At 36.3% G+C, this 20,133-nt stretch overlaps 2 protein-coding genes across 2 annotated transcripts; one reads left to right on the forward strand and one right to left on the reverse strand.

The window, feature by feature from the left end:
* Positions 1 to 225: 225 nt before the first annotated feature.
* LOC131804338 (uncharacterized) lies at positions 226 to 9,139 on the reverse strand. The gene is made up of 2 exons (XM_059127118.1): positions 9,030 to 9,139; positions 226 to 2,014 (listed from the first exon to the last, which is right to left on the reverse strand). The coding sequence occupies exon 2, from the start codon at positions 2,009 to 2,011 to the stop codon at positions 875 to 877; it is 1,137 nt and encodes a 378-aa protein (XP_058983101.1). The 5' UTR covers positions 2,012 to 2,014; positions 9,030 to 9,139; the 3' UTR covers positions 226 to 874.
* A 9,549-nt stretch (positions 9,140 to 18,688) lies between these two features.
* LOC131804344 (uncharacterized) lies at positions 18,689 to 19,539 on the forward strand. The gene is made up of 2 exons (XM_059127134.1): positions 18,689 to 19,098; positions 19,246 to 19,539. Exons 1-2 carry the CDS (start codon positions 18,873 to 18,875, stop codon positions 19,509 to 19,511), a joined length of 492 nt encoding a protein of 163 aa, XP_058983117.1. The 5' UTR covers positions 18,689 to 18,872; the 3' UTR covers positions 19,512 to 19,539.
* The last annotated feature ends 594 nt before the right edge of the window (positions 19,540 to 20,133 follow it).

The raw sequence follows: 20,133 nt of genomic DNA on the forward strand, positions 1-20,133 counted from the left end.
AGGGCTGGAAAATTTGATACAGATCCATTGTTAGTGCCTGGGGTTAAGATATGACGCTAGTTTCGGAAATCTGTTCTATAATTGTACTAAAAGGTACCGAATTTGGTAATTAGGGAAATTACTGCACTGAAGTCCTAAAGTGTGATATGGGTGTCACTGTGATGTATAATTGTTCCAAAAGTACTAACTGTTTGCGTTGCAAAATGAAAGAAAAGAGATAAATAAAACACAAGGATTAGAATTTTTATTTCAATGCAGTCGTGGACTGATATTTTATTGATAATTGTTCGTAAAACAATTAAAATTACCTTTTTTACAGGATGTAGGGATTTCTGATGCTTTTTGGTCGTGAACCAATGAGCGAGTGTTTTTAGCGAATTAAAAAAGCTAAGATGTCGCAAAGCGGGGTTTAAAAAGCTACTCGTTACATTTTGTAACTACATTTGTCTTTGTCTACGAAGTAAACAAAGACGTATAAATGAGTAGTGGACAAAATGTAACGAAGGGACAAAAAAGGACCCGTGGGGAAAATTCAAATCAAATGAATGATAATTACTTTGAAACTATTCATTGCCGCCCGCGTTGCAACATCCTGCTGTTGCAAAATTATAAAAAAAAAGGTATATAAGTGTACATTTTTTGTTGTTGAATTTTTCTTATTTTTATTTATTATTTATTTATTTTTTTTTTTTTACTTTTTTTCAAAAAACATTTTACAATGATACAAGTTTTTGCTCGTAGAGCAGAGATCGTAATTGGCTCGTAGAGACCAGATCTATAAACTTGTTTTTTTTTTTATAACAAATGACTCGTAGAGTCTTGTGACGAGGGCTCGTAGAGCCAGAGGCAATTGAAGATTGCCCCTCACAGGGTTTTAGATATTACATGGGCCCGAAATTACCCAGCCAAAAATGGTGAGCTGGGCCCATGGGAAACCAGGGCTAGAATAGGTCTGAGGCTTCATTACCTTATGGTAGACTTCTGGGCCTAAAACCAAACTGACTGCGGCTGTTTCGTAGAACCGAGGATCGGCAAGTTGCAGGCCAGCATAATGGTCTTTTAGGCCCTCGGACACAGACTCCGAAGGAGATATGAGGTGCGCCAGATTTATCACTCGCGCCGACAAAGAAATGCGTTGCGTACCGTCGTACGAAGAGGCGACGGACAACTGGCAGAATCTTTCTGGACCCACAATTACAGGACACAGTCCAAGACAGTCGGCCAAAGACCGACAGATCAAACTGTGACCTGCACATGGGTCTAGAAGTGCCCTGACAGGTATCCGGTTGTTGGCCATAATGACCTGTACCACCATCGTAGGCCCAAGCGTAGCTACAGACTGGATGGCGGATACAGGCCGGGGTGCCACCAAATGTGCCGCATTATGTCGGGGAGCGATGCCGGGACCAAGAATTGGAAGCTGGGAAATATTAGCGGACGGACGTTTCGAAGATCTACGCTTGCGTAGTTTTTTGGACGGTTTCGAGTTGTTGGGGTGATTTTGAAGGGATGAGCGCACTGGCGTTTTATCTTGGAGAGAAGGCTGATGGAGCAACGTATGATGTTGCTTGTTGCAAACAGTGCAACAACGCCGACTGGTGCAATCTCGTAGAGAATGCGTTGACGCCAAACAATTGCCGCAGCATCTGTGAAGTGCGACTGTTCGAAGCCTTCTCTCAATGCGCATCACGCGAAACTCTTTGCAATCACGTAAGTGATGCTTACCGTCGCAAAGAACGCATGCCGTACTCGAACCCTGGTTGCTTCGGCAGGGGGCCGAAGAAGGTGGCGTGACCACAGTGTCTCCTGAAGGAGCTTCAGGGACCGTCGTAGACGGATTTTCAGATTTTAAATTTTCCTCCGAGGGAGGAACAGCTTCAGGGGGCCCAGTTACCATCGGTTCATCGGAGATGGGGGTAATCATGGCATCGAGCTCCCTTTCCTCATCGGACATGGGGACGTCGTCCTCATAATCGGGGAGAGTTGCAGCCATCTTTCCTAAATTTTCCATCTTCTGTGAAAATAGAGAGGATGCAACAATACAACGATGAGGAGTGAATTATTGAAATTATTGGCCAGGATGACCATCAAAAACCGTAGGTCGTTTTAAATTGTCATGGCCCAAGAATTCGCGACGCGTTCGCGGCCATCAATTAAAAATTTTTTCCTCTCGCGAAAAAATAATGAGGGTACAAATACGAATCGAAAAACATGGACTATGACAATTATGGTAGCGCAATTAATTTTACAATTGGCCGTCGGATAGTGCCATTTTCCGTATGGATATCTGCGACTCGTACTCGACCATCAGAACCCGGGTGCACCGCTATAATCCGTCCTAATTTCCACGAAGTGGGAGGAAGATTTTCATGCCGAACCACGACTAAATCACCCTTCTGTAGATCGCGTTGCGGAAACTTCCATTTATATCTTTTGTGTAAACTTTTCAAATACTCATCTTTCCACCGTAAGCAGAGTTGCTGAGTAAATGCTTTCAGTTTCCGAAACCGATTTACAAGATGTAAGGGCGACTCTTCAATTACTGGCTCCGGAGGAGCAAGGATTGGGGCTCCAATGAGAAAATGCCCTGGTGTCAGTGCTACTATATCTTGGGGGTTGTCATTTATGGGACATAAAGGACGTGAATTTAAACAAGCTTCGATTCTGGAAAGAATCGTAGAAAGCTCTTCAAACGTAAATTTGAAGTTCTTAGCTTGCTTTCGAAAATGTAATTTAAAACTTTTTACGGCGGCCTCCCATAGACCACCCATATGGGGGGCGCCAGCGGGAATAAATTGCCATGAAAGTTCCTGATACTGCAATGTGGAACACAAGTTAGTACGACTTTCACGGAGAACTGTTTTAAAATTATTTTCTATTTCCCTAGAAGCTCCAACGAAGTTGGTGCCGTTATCAGAAAAAATTGTTTTTGGACAACCGCGTCTGGAGATAAAGCGATGAAAGGCCGCTAAAAATGTTGTCGTAGACAAATCAGAAGTAGCCTCAAGATGTATTGCTTTCGTAGAAAAACAAACAAAAACACAGACGTAACCTTTGGTGATTTTAGAAAAGCGGCCTGTAAACGATTTAAGGTCGAAGGGACCTGCGAAATCAACACCAGTAGTGGTGAAGGGTCTAGATAATACTGTTCTTTCCGGAGGAAGGGCAGCCATTATCTGAGAGCAAGACCGTTTTTTGTCCAAGAAACATGTTTTACATTTAGTTATAGTTGTTTTAATTAGTGATGTGAGTCGTGGGACCCAATATTCAATTCTAATGATGCGTAACATCAGTTGATTTCCACCGTGGATGGAAATAACATGTATGAATTGAAGTAGTAAGTGCGTGAAACGACTTTGGCGAGGCAGAATAATGGGATGCCTTTCTGTGTAAGACAGAGTAGGTGATTGCGACAAGCGTCCATTAAGCCTAATTACCCCGAATTCATCCAGAAATGGATTTAAGGGTAAAAGAGAACTCTTTGAATTTAAGGGAACCTTATCTGACAAAGACTGGTACTCATCTGCAAAATGGACTTTTTGAGATAAAACAGCCAGACGTAATCTAACCGCTTTTATCTCTGAACTAGTAAGGGCCTTCTCATTGTAAATGTGTCGACCTCTATGAGCAGGATGAGTCCGATGGAAAAATCTAAAAACATACGAGAGGACTCGAAGAGCCCTATCTAACGAAGAGAAATCTTCTAAGGGGTCACAATAATTATTGAAGAAAGAGGCATGAGTCTTGACAGCACGCTTTTCAATTTCGGTGTCAAGCTGAGGAAAACTGGATAAATCCCAATGATAACTATTTTGGCGTAGCCAATGTGGTCCATTCCACCAAAGATTAGAGGAGGCGAGCTCGGAAGGCGAAACCCCCCGGCTGCCTAAATCAGCGGGATTATCTTCAGAGCGCACGTGATGCCAATTACCTACGTCTGTTATCTCCTGAATTTTGCTAACACGGTTGGCAACAAATGTCGTCCACGTAGATGGACTTTTGTTGAGCCAGGAGAGGACGATCGTAGAATCAGTCCAACAGTAAATTTTTTGAAATGAAATGTCAATTTCATCTATAATATTTTTTAATAATTTGGAGGCCAAAACGGCTCCGCAAAGTTCCAACCGTGGTAAGGAAATTGTCTTTAGGGGGGCTACCTTAGTTTTGCAGGTCAGGAGGTGAGTATAAATGTCTTTATTCGGCGTTATAATCCGAATATATATCACCCCCGCGTATGCCTTTTCTGAGGCATCAGAAAAGACATGAAGTTCGGCGGAACAACTTGGCGTATAATGGACCCACCGAGGAACTTGAATGGAATTCACATCCTGGTAGCAATCCACAAAATTTTGCCAATCACGTTCTGTCGTAGACAGAAGTGCGTCATCCCAGCCGATTTTATCTGTCCAGATTTTCTGCATAACAATTTTAGCTGTCACAATTACGGGGCCTAACCAACCTAAAGGATCGAATAGTTTGGCAATAGTGGACAATGTTTCTCGTTTTGTATAGTGAGCTTTGGTGGGGAGAGCATTCACACTAAAGAAAAACAAATCAAGCTGAGCATTCCAACGTATACCTAACGGCTTGGAACTGCTAGCTTCCACAAAAGAAAGAACTTTGGCGTCTATTAAATCTTCCGTAGGAAGATTTTGCAAAATAGCACGGTCATTTGATGTCCACTTCCTCAACTCAAATTTGGCGGACGAAAGAGCAGATCTTAATTGATCGCGAGAATTTAAAGCTGTACGCAAGTCATGATATCCTGTTAGCACGTCGTCGACGTACATGCACCGACGTAGTATGTGTGCAGCGAGAGGATATTCATCGTCAGTATCGTCAGCTAACTGTAAAAGCGTCCGTATGGCTAAATAGGGGGCGCAGTTTACGCCGAATGTCACCGTCTGCAACTCAAAATCCTGAACAGGTTTTTGAGGAGAATCCCGGAAAAGTATTCTCTGTAGGGGAGTATGTGCCGGATCGACACGTATTTGGCGGTACATCTGTGTGATGTCGCAGTTATAAACAAATTTAAATAATCTCCACCTCAGAATAAGAAATACTAAGTCTAATTGCAGAGTGGGACCCACATGTAAAATATCATTAAGACTTTTCCCATTGGAGGTTTTATTCGAGGCGTTGAAAACCACTCGAAGCTTGGTAGTCTGTTTGTCGGGATTTATTACTGGATGGTGGGGGAGGTAACAAACCGTAGAGTTTGTTGACGCGGCAACTACCGGCCTCATATGGTCCAAATCTAAATATTCATTAACCACTTGGTCGTAGACTGCTTTGATTTGTGGCTTTCGAAGAAGAGATGCCTCATTTCGAAGAAATTGTCGTAAACAATTATTACGGGAAAATCCTAAGTTTTCCTGTCCAACTAACTCGGTCTTGAAGGGAAGGCTGACCACGTACCTGCCCTCTGAATCCCGACGTGTGGTACGTTTATAATTTGCCTCACAAAACTGGTCGGAGGGCGACAAAATTGGACGTTTAGGAACTTCCTCCAGTTCCCAAAAACGAAGAAGAACCTTGTTAAGGTTTTCTTCGTCTGATAGACTGACTTTAACTGAAAAAACTGATAAATGTTGAGGGGGAATAGAACCAGTAAGGATCCAACCAAAGACCGTATTTTGTGCTATTAGGGAGCCAAATATATTAGTATGAATTCCCTGTAGCAGAATCTTCGAATAAAGATCTGCTCCCAGCAAAAGGTCAACAGGGCGACTGTTGAACAAATTTGGATCAGCCAAACGTAGATTTGGCAAACGAGAAACGAAGTCGCTATTGACAGAAAAAGAAGGCAGATTGCCAGAGATGGAAGGTAAAATCAGTGCAGTAGTTTCCATTGAAAGCGAAGCATCCAATGGAGAACTTATACAAATTGAACACAACTTGCGCGACGTAGTCGAAACTGCCTGATTAATACCAGAAATGGTAGCAACAGTAGTAGTGGAGGCGATGCCTAGTATGTGCTGTAAGCGATCTGTAATAAAAGAAGCTTCTGAAGCAGGGTCAATTAATGCTCTGGCAGGGTACGTGGTACCCTGGTGAACGATGTTCACCATTGCCGTGCCTAATAGAACATTTCGACTTTGAGCGGTATGAAATACCTGTCTATTAGCAGAGCTGGAAGTTAGACCGGAAGAAGTGGAGGGTTGATCAGAAGAAGCTACGTTCCTAACTTCAGAAGTTGCTGCAGTCGAAGACGTGGAATTATCTCTATGTAATAGAGTGTGATGTCTTTTATTACATTTACTACAATTGTATGGACTACTGCAGTGGTTGACTAAATGTTTAGGGGACAGACAATTTAAACAACAATTATGTCGCCTAATGGTGTTAATTCTTTCAGGAACTGAAAGTTTTAGAAATTTTTGGCATGCTCTGATATGATGCATTTGTCGTGGACATAAAATGCATGTTTTATTGGAGGATGCTCGGGATGGCCTAGATGTCGAAGGAGAATTACGAGGTGTGAAAGTAGGGGATCGGTTCGTGCCAGCATTCGTGAAATGTGAACGAACTTTTTTACTACTTTGAGGTTTGACGTTATCAATACCTCGAATGTCACGAAGGCAGGTGAGAGTTTGGATACGTTCTGTAAGAAACTTATCCAAATCTTCCCAGGAAGACAAGGCGGACTTATCTTTAATACTTTGTTCCCAAAGTGTGACACTATTTTTGGGGAGCCGTTGAAGACATATGAACACTAGAATAGGGTCCCAGCCTTCAGTTGGCACATCATAATTTAACATGGCCGAAATGCACCCATTTATGCCTCTTTGTAATTTCTTTAGACCTAAACTTGTCTCACTGTCTAATACTGGCAGGTCAAATAAAAGTTTAAGTTGGTGGTTCACCAATATACGTGGATTGTCGTACGTTTGTTTTAGAGCTTTCCACGCAAGACCAAAGTTTTTGTGGGTAAGTGAAAACTTAGCCACTATGTCATGGGCGTCGCCACTGGTCTTATTGTTTAAATGACATAAACGTTCAATGTCACTTATGCCAGTATTGTTAATGTACACTGCCGAGAATAAGTCCCTAAACGTAGGCCAAGAAAGAAAGTCGCCATTAAATATTTCTATGTCACAGGGTGGTAAATTTAACCTATGACCAGAATTATCACCACCACAGGATGTGAGTGATGAGTTATACGATATGGGCGAATGAGGCGAAGCCTCCAAATTCGAAGCTCTATCCTCGGAACGAGGAGTAGGCTGATTGATTGACCTATTACCTACGCTAACCTGAGGAGAAGATGTCGCCATTGATGACTTAGGCGGAGCCCGAAGTTCATCTAACTTCCTGTTTATGGAAGCCAATACTTTTAGATAACATCTAAATGCGACATCGTATTTTGTGTCAGCGGCAGTGATGTCCTCACCTGAACTGTCTTCTTCAGCAAAATAATTAAGACACTTGTCGAAAACGGTTTTCACCTTTTCCCATAACGTTCTGACCTCAGCTCCCTGTAATTCTAAAATATAGACATCGAGCTCGTCGTCCCGTTGGGAACTGAAGTTGGCATCAAATTTAACCAAAGCATCAGTAGCTCGGATGAACAAATCTAGAGGTGTGAGTGGCATTTTATTTTAAATAAATGAACGTAATTCAGAAAAAAAGTTAGAAAAATGTCTAAAGTTTTCGTAGAAAACTGTATTTTGTTTAAGAAAACTGCAGAAAAAGTAGCAAAAACACCAAGAATTCTCAAAAAATTGTTTGAAAAACAATTCTTATAATGAAAATCTTTAAAAAAGATATAGAAATATTTAGCAAAAATATAAAAATCTAGAAAGACTTGCACGAAATGCTTTAATTTCTAGAAATTGACACGTAATGTCGAATATTTTTTGTGAAAATCCAAAAAAGTTAACGTTTTTCACAAAAATATTAATAAAATGTACTTTAAAGCACGTGATGCTTCAAGAAAATTAATGTGTTTTATTAAAAATACACTGATTTTATAATTAGTCGTTGACTAATCGTAATGAAGTATCGTAGATACAGCAAAAATATTGAGGTTTAACGTGATTAAACCACAAAAATGTAGAAAATTTAAGAAAAAAAAAATAAATATTAACTCAAAATTTCTTTCAGTGTATTCCAAATTTTGTAAATTGTTTTCAGTGTATCGTAGAATACACGAAAACTATGACAAAGTATCGAAGATAACAATTGCCAACGAAAAAATATCAAAAATTTTTAATAAAAAATCAAAAATTCGAAAAAATATTAAAAATGTCAATAAAACCGACTGTAGGGTGCACGGACTGTAAGATGCACGTTTTCAATCGGTAGCGGACAACAACAAAAAAAGTTAATCAAAAAATGTTTTATAAAAAATTAAATAATTTTTGATTTAATATATAATATGTTATATTATATTTATATGAAAATAATAATATTTTAATAAATAAGACCGGATATAGGGTGCACAGTGTCGAAAACACAAATAAAATTTAATTTTTGTTGATATCCGTAGGATTCAACACAAAAAATATCCGAAAATGGCACTAAAATATTTTGATCGATATGTTGTATAATATTAGGTAGTGTGAACACCCCTAATAAATTCGATCATATGGTACTTAAATGTAAGTGTCAAATATGTCACAAGGTGGCAACAATCAGCAGAGATGACAATTACTCTCTCATATGGTAATTGTTGTTGTGATGATTTTGGTGTTTTGAAGAAAGAAGAAGAAATAAATGAAAAACAAAACACCAAAATATCAATAAATCAAAATGAAAAATAGAAGAAATGCGCGAAATGGAATAAAATGCAGTTCAAAATGGAAATGAAAACGAATTCACTGTGATTGTGTGTGTGATTTTTTGTCGTAAACAAAAAATAGTGACGGACTTGACACTTATTGTTGTTTTTGAAATGAAATTTACCGACGGCAAATGTACGGACGGACGCGCTATAAAACGACCGACGGCTTTTTAATTAATTTTCACAACACGGAAGCACTGTACAACACTTTTTATTTGTAAAATAAATAAATATGTGTACATACCTGTGTTGCTGATATTAATTTATTTGAAAAAATAAATAAAATAAAAATGTTGTGGGTGATCGTTGATCTTTGTGTGGGTGTTGTTGTTGTCCTCGACGAAGTCGATGTTTGCCTTTGTAAAAGGAGAAAAAGGGAGACGGGTTAATTTTCGTTGAAAATAATCCGGCTCGAAGGACCAATGTTTGCGTTGCAAAATGAAAGAAAAGAGATAAATAAAACACAAGGATTAGAATTTTTATTTCAATGCAGTCGTGGACTGATATTTTATTGATAATTGTTCGTAAAACAATTAAAATTACCTTTTTTACAGGATGTAGGGATTTCTGATGCTTTTTGGTCGTGAACCAATGAGCGAGTGTTTTTAGCGAATTAAAAAAGCTAAGATGTCGCAAAGCGGGGTTTAAAAAGCTACTCGTTACATTTTGTAACTACATTTGTCTTTGTCTACGAAGTAAACAAAGACGTATAAATGAGTAGTGGACAAAATGTAACGAAGGGACAAAAAAGGACCCGTGGGGAAAATTCAAATCAAATGAATGATAATTACTTTGAAACTATTCACTAACTGATACCAAATTTTCTATAGGGTGAAGCGATAGTGCAGGAATTCCGAAATTTGACATTGACGTCTCTGTTGGTATTGAGGATTTAGATAAGAAGGAGGTTTTGAAAATGTGTACTATAATTGTACGAAAAGTTCTGAATGTTACTAAGTTTGGTATTGGGTGAAAGAATAGAGCTGACATCCTTCAATTTGATGTGGATGCAATTGTTGATGTCTATGCTTAAGATATAGATGTAGGTTTGGAAATGTGTACTATAATTGTTCGAAAAGTACTAACTGGTACTAAATTTTGTATAAGGTGGAGGGATGCGGCTGGAATTCAGAATTTAATACTTTATTCGTATTTGGAATTTAGATATTTCGTTGGTTTTGGAGATGTGTGCTATAATTATACGATAAGTACTAAAACATACTAAATTTGGTATTGGGCGAAGGAATAGAACTGAAATCCTCAAATTTAAAATAGATGCCGTTTTAATGACTGTGTTTAAGACATGGAGGTGAAAATGTTGTTCAAAAAATACTAAGTGGTAATAAATTGGGTATTGGGCGAAGGAATAGAGCTGGAATCCCGATATTTAATATTGAGGTATCTCTTGGTAACTGGGATTGAGATATATAAGTGGGTTTGGAAATGTGTACTCAAATTATGCGAAAAGTACTGAATCAAATTTGGACCACTGATGTGTCTAGAATGGTGAAATGTATATTGTTTTGGATATACTAAATTTGGCAATACGTGAAGGGAAAGAGCTGGAATCCCGAAAATTTATATTGAGGTCACTGTAGGTTCCTAGGATTGAGATATGGAACGGTTTTTTCAAATGCATTATATATTAGTTTAAAAAGTACTAAATGGTACTAATTTTGGATGGCTGTTGCTCCTATGCATGGATTGGTATTAAATTTGGAATAGAATTAAAGATTAAATTTGAAATAGCTTTGTACTGAAAAATTAAATGTGCGTTAATTGTGATAAAGGTTCTTTTATACGAATCGGAGCACTCTACATATCACTTAAGCTTTAAAACCCACATTTTTTTTTTTTTTTTTTTTTTTGCATATTGAACCAATCAATATCTGTATTCTATCTCTGGACTGTCTCATATGCGAATGTTTATTACATAGTAATGAATAATGTCATACCCTTCTCTTTGGTTCATTGTTCTATTTATAAAAACAGCCACAATCACACCGAAAGTTGTAACATAATTTAAAATAATGGCAAATTCAACAGCTGCAAATTTGCATAATTCTTTGTGAGAGAGTGTTTGAATTTATTTTTTGTTGTTGGTTCAGAAAAAAAGTTGTTAGACAAATATGAATTTTTAATTTTTTGTTTTAACAAAATTATAAATTACGTAAGGTTTGTCGAATTTAAAATAAAGCGGTAAGGTTTAGGCACAATTTCATAGAATAGCATTAATGCAGAGAAATTTAACAATGTGGTTATGTAATGGTTACATCAATGGGACAAAATGTTGACAAACGTATGCATGGGTATTCTGAAATAGGGATATACGAACTTGAAATTCTTTATCAACTTTTTTATTATTTTTTATTTCGTTGCAATTGTTTTGCCGTTATATTTGTCTTGACTAACACATTCTTACAATTTAAATGTCAATAAAATGGTTGAAAATGTGTAAAAAGCCCCGAAAATTTCGTATATCGTAACGAGTGTCTGTATTACTTTAAATTTCAATAATAAATATGGATTTAAAACCCGAGATAGGACAAAGTAAATGATACCTTTCAAACAAGTAAGAAAGGCTTTAGTCAGGAGATGCAAAACCCCTATTGACTATAATAAATATTCCACTAACAAACAACCCCATTGCTCCCCTTTTCGAATAGTCATCATAGATCTGGAACCAATATTTTCCAAAAGCATCGGTGTCAGATGAATCATATTCGATTGAATGAGCAAAAATCCATCCAATTTCGGTTGATATTTCATACTTGCTGCAAAAAAAAAAAAAAAAAATACAAAAATGAAATCGGACCATAATATATATATATATATGATCTGAACCGATATTCAGCAAAATTGTCATACATACTTCTGAACTGCAGTTGTCCATGTGCGTTAAAATACATTTGGTTGCACAATACTTATTAAATCGGCCGACACTCCATATTGGAGGTATATCCAAATATGACACCATTACCATCAATAGGGTTCCTCTTAGGAAAATTCTCAATCAGACAATAAATATGACCTGTACTTTGTTTACAAAAATACATGAAACTGTTGTGTTTGTTACATGGCATTGTGAAATGTGATATTAAGGTATCTGTTGGTATCGAGGATTTAGATATGTATGCGGTTTTGAAAATGTTTACTGTAATTGTACGAAAAGCATTGAATGGTACTAAGTTTGGTATTGGGTGAAAGAATAAAGCTGACATCCTCCAATTTGATGTGGATGCCATTGTTGATGTCTATGGCTAAGATATAGAGGTGGGTTTGGAAATGTCTAATACAATTGTTCGAAAAGTACTAACTGGTACAAAATTTTTTATAAGGTGAAGGGGTGCGGCTGGAATTCCGAATTTAATACTTTGGTTGTATTCCGGATTTAGATACGTAGGTGGTTTTTGGAGATGTGTACTATAATTATAACAAAAGTGAAGGGATGCGGCTGGAATTCCGAATTTAATACTTTGGTTGTATTCCGGATTTAGATACGTAGGTGGTTTTGGAGATGTGTACTATAATTATAACAAAAGTACTAAAATATTCTAAATTTGGTTTTGGGTGAAGGAATAGAACTGAAATTCTCAAATTCGATATAGATGCCATTTTGGTTTCTGTTGTTAAGATATGGAGATGAAAATGATGTTCAAAAAGAACTAAGTGTTAATAAATTGGGTATTGGATGAATGGATTGACCTGGAATCCCGATATTTAATATTGAGGTATCTCTTGGTAACTGGAATTGAGATATGGAAGTTGTTTTGGAAATGTGTACTCAAATTGTACACAAAGTACTGAATAGTACTAAATTTGGATCATTGATGTGTCTAGAATTCATCAAAATTGCCATACATACCGTAGGGTATAAATATTCGCGATTTAATGGATATTTTCGTATTTTTATACCCTCCACCTAGAAAAGGAGGGTATATTAACTTTGTCATTCCGTTTGTAACATCCCTCAATATTCGTCACAGACCTCATAAAGTATATCGTAATCAGCATACAATTCTAAGTCGATATAACGTTGTCTGTCTCTTATTATTGACAAAGGATTTGTATTGTGTCTAGGGTGGTTGGTTTTGAAAATGAAATGAAAATGAAACGGTACCTCCCAATATTCGGTATTTTGATGATGATTGAAATTGGCATTTGAATTGGCATTTGTATTTCGTAATAAGTTATGGCTCCGGTGGCGTATGATTGTGTATATAGGTCCACGTTTTCGTATAGCCCCATATAATGGTACCTCCCGATATTCGGTAAATTGATGATATTTGCAACATTTGCCACGGATTTGTCTAGAAATTGATATTGGTAGTTCATAATGGGTTGTACCTCTTGTGGCAAAACATAGAAAATCTATGTCCACGTTTTCCTACAGCGCACTGATCGCCGCACCCACAGATATTCCCTATTGTGATAATCATAGTCACAATTACCAATGAAGATGGTTTAAATTTGCTCGCAATAGATAACAATCCTTTTTGTATAAAATTGTCTAATTTCATTATCCAAACGGTCCTACTAGTATTTTTAGATAAAAGTGGAACACGTTTGAGTTCAGATATTTTTTTATACATTTTTTCTTTACCTTTTTTACCCAATGGTGGAGAGTATTAAAGGTTCGGCTCGGCGAAATTTAATGTTTTTTTACTTGTTTTACATTAAAGTTAAGGTTTTTCCACTCGCAAAATACTCTTCGATGACCATCCAAACTGGTTGACCTCTGCCCGGCCTAAACTCTACCCAATGCTCAATTCCGAGTCGATTGGTCCATAATTGTGACCTATAAGCAAATGCAAAATCAAGAAATTTTTGTTGTTTTTGGTTTATTTTAACCCTTAAGTATTAAGTTCGGACACACGTAGCTATATATACATTACAAACTTGTTGGCCCAATTGAACTTATATATCAACACATGGTATATAATAATCCCCTACAACTTGCAGATAAAATATGATTATCAGTAAACTTTGAGGCATCTAGTTCGATCCCTTCGAAAATAGTCTGGGAGATAGACGGTCAGACGAACCGATTAATTTATATCGTATAAGAATTTTATACTGATCAAAGATATGCCACAAATGTCTTGAACAATTATTGGAGAAAGCAAATTTAGCACAAGACGTATTCGATTTGGTTAAATCTTCGCAAATAATAAATCAAGGCCAGATGTAGAAATGTAAAATTGGGCCAGGTTAAGCTTGCCATGACTCATATATTTTTAACAATAATTTAATAATGCAATCTGTACTTACTCATGTTATACCTTCCCGATTTCACTTCCTGTATACTTTCGTTTTTCCTCGATACTAACAAACTACTTGCAATACAGCATCACAATTCGTCATTTTAAAACACATCTACGTCACCGTTTTTACACTCTTTCATCAGACGAAACTTCTTCTCTCATTTTATTTCCTGAGTTACACCGGCGGAAGTACTTACAAATGCTATTCAAAGTTTTCATTTATTCTAACCAACATCATCGTCATTATCGTCGTAATAACACCTGGAATGTAGATAGTTCTATTTCCTGCAGGTTAGTTGTGCTGCTTCGTCGCTTTGCACCACAGCCGTAAATTTCCATTTAATGAAAATTTTAGCCAAGTTTTTGAATTAAACTTTCCTTTCATGCTCTTTTCTTTCGTTTTTTTACTATTTTTGTTAACTCCGTGGAAGAAGTAAAACATCTGTACGGATACATTTTAATGAAAATAAAAGAAAGTAAAGGGTGTAAAGCTTTAATATTTGTATAAGTTTTAGTCTTGTCATATAATCAAAGAAAAAACTCTGTTGATTCGCCATGTGATGTGTCGAGAAGGTCTATACTGAAGGAGAACTATATTTACTAAATTTGATTAAAATCTACTTCGAAACTTCGCCCTTAATTCTATTTAAATAGGACAAGAGACTCTCCGTGTTATACCAACCGAACACTCTCTACAGAGAAATCTCTCAGCTTTTCAAGGTACAGCTTTTGATTATAAAATTCACTGATTTGCAAATATTACTAGTTTGTAAGACGATTCATTCTTAAATTAGAGTATAAACTGAAAAACATGCGTGACCTGCTAAGCCAGTGTTGAAAAATAAGTTGAAAGCTGTAAAGAAAGTCTTAAAGTTGGGCGGGCCGCCTACACCACTTTACATAAAAAAAATAAAATCCATTAAAAATTCTTTTAAAATCTTTAAAATTTCTACAATTTCTAATATAGGAAGGTGCCGATATGGGGGGTTATACGATATTGTGGACCTATAAAGACAAATCTATGTCTGCGTGTAATGTACTCACAAGGAACTCCTTGTGTGGATTTTCAGATAATTCCATTGGAAAAAGTGGCTAAAATCATCAAAATACCGAATATAGGGGAGTACCGTTATAGGGTGGGATATACAATATTGTGGACCTATATAGATAATTCCGTTTCAGGGGTAAAGTGCTCACAAAGAACTCCGTGTGTGGATTTTCAGACAATACGATTGGTAAATGTGACTAAAATCATCAAAATACCGAATATCGCGCGGTATCGTTATATTGGAGCTATACGTTATTGTTAACCTATATAGAGAATTCTCTGTCGGGGGGTAAAGTGCTCACAAAGAACCCCTTGTGTACAAAGAACCTCTTGTGACCATTCCGTTGAAAAATATGGCTGAAAACATCAAAATACCAAATATCGGGGGTACCGTTATTGTGGACCTATATAGATAATTCTCTGCCGAGGTATAAAGTACCCACAAGTTACTCCTTGTGTGGATTTTCAGACAATTCCGATGAAAAATGTGGGTAAAATCATCAAAATACCGAATATCGGGCGGTACCGTTATATGGGGGATATACGATATCGTGGACCTGTATAGACAATTCTCTCTCAGGGGGTAAAGTACTCACAAGGAACTACTTGTGTGGATTTTAAGACAATTCCATTGAAAAATGTGGCTAACATCATCAAAATACCGAATATCGGGGGGTACAGTTATATGGGGGATATACGATATCGTGGACCTATATAGACAATTCTTTTTTAAGGGGGTAAAATGTCCACAAGGGACTCCTTTTGTGGAATTTCAGACAATTCCATTGAAAAATGTGGCTAAAATCATCAAAATACCGAATACCGTGGGGGTACTGTTATATGGGGGCTATACGATATTGTGGACCTATATTGATAATTCTCTGCCGAGGTATAAAGTACCCACAAGGAACTACTTGTGTGAATTTTCAGACAATTCCATTGAAAAATGTGGCTAAAATCATCAAAATACCGAATATCGGGGGGTGCCGTTATATGGGGGCTATACGATATCGTGGACCGATATAGCCCATCTTCGAACTTGACCTGCTTGCAGAAAAAAGAGAGATCTGTGCAAAATTTTAGCTTCCTATCTTAATTCGTTTAGACTGTAGCGTGATTACAACAGACGGACAGAGGGACAGACGGACGGACATGGCTAAATCGTCTTAGAATTTTACGCTGATCAAGAATATATATACTTTGTTGGGTCTAAAATGATTATTTCGATGAGTTACAAACGGAATGACGAACTTAATATACCCTCCATACTTTTTTTGGTGGAGGGTATAAAAAGAGGTACAGATATAAAAGAGAGAGCCCCTCTATCAACAGGTCTATAAAGCAGAAGTGTATACTCTCATGAGGTCACACTCGGAGATCATCCGCCTCCCTATCACAGGTGAAGAAAGGGAGCTATCTCAAAAAAACAGAGAATTTTGGCATAACTGAGATTTGCATGGTGTAGCCGTCTTAATTCGTATTCAGCTCGAATTGACAGCAGTGCGCAAGGTAAGAGATGAAAAAACTGCAACCAACTTCAGACTGCTGTCATTTCTCAGCCACTCGTTCGACAGATGTTAAAATTCTTCCAGTGACAGCTCATTATACTGTTTACAAACGCACAAAACCATTTTGGTGAGAATTTTCCAGAAAAAAAAAAAATTATTCGTGATGGAATTCAAGTGTGAAAGTGTGATTTCTTTATATTTGGCATTTAAATGTGAATAAATCTTTTGCGTCTCGTACCATCGCTCGTTACCGTGTCAAGGAAGTGGACGGAAGGAAACAACAACATCAGCAGAAAAGTTTCGAAATGTAAAGAAGCGACTTGATCGAAACCCTCGTCGAAGTGGCCGAAAAATGGCTCGTGAGCTAAACATATCGCAATATTCCATTCGACAAATATTGAAAAATGAGCTCGGGGTAAAGCCAAGTTCCAACAAATTAAAAAGCAGTAAGTTCGGCCGGGCCGAACTTTGAATACCCCTCCACCATTTGGAACGAATTTGGAAATTTTCAAAAAATAAAATCCGTTAAAAATCCTGTTAAAATCTTAAAAATACAGAATATAGCCGTTATATTGGCTATATTTGGCATTTTACGTCTCTACGACGTGAACCTACATAGGCTTTATTTGTCATAAGCCATTACCATATTCAAATCCCAAACATGAAATAAACAGTGAATAATGTAGATGAAATTATCAAAATATCGTAAATACGGAGGTACTGTTATATCGGAGATATACGAAGACCTGGGCCTGCATTTACAATTTTCTGTCACAGGCTGTAGCATCTATTACGAACTTCAAATACGACATCTCAAACAATTGCGGTGAGTATTGTACCTAAAATCGTCAAAATACCCAATATAGAGAGGTACTGATATATGGGGTCTATACGAAGACCAGGATCTGCATACACAATTTTCTGTCACAGACTGTAGTTCCCATTACGAACTTTAAATACAAAATTTGAAACTATTCCGGTCAATAATGACGCTAAAATCATCAAAATACCGAATATTGGGAGGTACCATTATATGCACGCAGAAAAATATATGTTAGAAATATGTTTGGATCCAAACATATATTTGTTTGGGACTGGTTGCAAACAAATATATTTTTGGATGCAAACATAATTTGTTTCGGTGCAAACAAATATTTGTTTGCAACATTTTGTAACATAACTCAATTTTATTTGTTGGGTACCAACATATTTTATATGTTAGAACATATTTTTTTATGGGTGCGGAGAGGATTTTTTTCAAAGAGCTAAACAACAGAGCTCTCGATTACTTTTGAATTGGTGTTATAGGTGACTTAAAAGAAGACAGGAGGGTGAGAAGTCTGTTTTTGCGTTAATGATGTGTTGGCTTGGTTGGCCGCACAACAAAGCAGAACCGAAACATTTTTTGCTCTCTTCCAAATATAACTGTAAATAGAAGTTGTATGTATGCATGAACATTAGTAAGAAGTAACGTCTCAGCAACAACTAGAAAATACACACCGCACAACAACAACAACGAAAAAACTTTTTGCATGTTTTTTCGTTGCTGTTGTGCGGTGTGAATTTTCTAGTTGTTGCTGAGACGATACTTCTTACTAATGTTCATGCATACATACATACATGCGTTTTTCGCATTAACACCGACATATATACAGAGGAGTCAATTTTTTTGTGTGTTGTTGTTGTAACGTTTTCTTTCTCAAGTAGGCATTTTTTGGTGCATGGACAATAGAAAAGAAATAAACGTCTCAGCAACAGTTTCCATCCCTCTTGCCGCGCACACACCACACATAGTTCCATCAGCAATCGGCAGTGTTTGCTTGGTGAGAACAAAAGAGCGTAACATTGGCGCGTGTCTCAACTTGAGTGTCTCAACTTAAGACACGCACCAATGTTACGCTCTTTTGCTCTCACCAAGCAAACACTGCCGATCGCTGCTGTAACTATGTGTGGTGTGTGCGCGGCAAGAGGGATGGAAACTGTTGCTGAGACGTTTATTTCTTTTCTATTGTCCATGCACCAAAAAATGCCAACAACAACACACAAAGAGCTGTTTGGATGTTTTTTTTTGTTGCTGAGACGTTGCTTCTTACTAATGTTCATGCATACATACATACATGCGTTTTTCGCATACACACCGATTTGCTTGATGAGAACAAAAGAGCGTAACATTTGCGCGTGTCTCATGTTGGCATTCTGGTTGTGTTCTTTTTTTATTCTTTTTATTTGTTTTGTGCCTTCGCGTCGTGTCACAAGTGTTGTAATAAATGTTGATACCAACTGTTTTGGGGGAAGACAAATTATTTGTCGAAGCGCCGGAGCCTTTAAATCTACAAAGCTTTATAAAAGCAGCCAAATTAGAGTTAAAAATTGATGCCTCAAGAAAAATAACAGCCTTAGTGTTTGGTGCAACCATTAAAGAAGACCAGTTTGAAAAAGTAATTCATCAATATATGTCAACACCTACTTTTCATATTGAGTTGCAATTTGGAGGTAAGTACACTGGATTTACAGACTGTTTCTTTATGTCGGAACAAAAAAAAATTTCGTTTCAAAATAAAGAAACAGGCTGTTAATATTTTTTTCTTTTTTTAAATAATATATTTCTTTTTTTAAATAATATATTTAATTTTCATTTAGACTCCGTTCGATCAGTGGCATCAGCATCGACAGTTAGTGGCACTCTATCGGAGTGTGAATCCGTAGGTGGTTTTGGGGATCTTACCCCAAAAACAAATGTTATTTCAACTTTAAAGACTGACATAGAGTCCATCAAGTCAATTCCGGCTGTCAACAAAATATGGAGAATTTTTATTGCCGAAAAACGCCTGCAAAATAAAGATAGGGTGAATATTTCGAAGGCCCTTATTGACGAATGTCTAAAAGAAGACCCTAACAGATTGTAAGTATTTTACTTTATTGAAAAAATAGTGATTGTAATAAAAGGAAAAATAATAAATTAATAAATAAAAATAATAACAAATATTAAGAATAATATTAATAATAATAAATTAAAAAATTAATATAAAATTAAACATTTTATGAAAACTGGCACGATATAAATTATAAACTTATTAACAAATGTTTATTTTATCAATAACAACAATATATTATTTATAAAAATTAAAACATAATAAATTAATATTAGAAACATAAGAATAATTTTAAGCATAATAAAAATTGTAATAATTAATATAATATTAATATCAGTAATAAAAAATTGTTAAAAATAATAATATTAAAATAAAAATTCTAATTATAAAAATATTAAAGAAAATAAAAAACTATGTTTCATTATAAATTATTTATTTTCTTTAATATTTTTATAATTAGAATTTTTATTTTAATATTATTATTTTTAACAAATGACACATTTTATATATGTTCAAATTTTGAAAATAATTTATTTATAAATTGCCTTTAAAACATATGCTTATAATATGTATATGTTTTTTAATTTTATATTATATATTATAATATGTATGAATTTCTTTTATGTTAAATAAAATGTGAATATCAAAAATTGAT

Source organism: Musca domestica, unplaced genomic scaffold (genome assembly GCF_030504385.1).
Source record: "Musca domestica strain aabys unplaced genomic scaffold, Musca_domestica.polishedcontigs.V.1.1 42, whole genome shotgun sequence".
NCBI classification, from domain to species: domain Eukaryota; kingdom Metazoa; phylum Arthropoda; class Insecta; order Diptera; family Muscidae; genus Musca; species Musca domestica.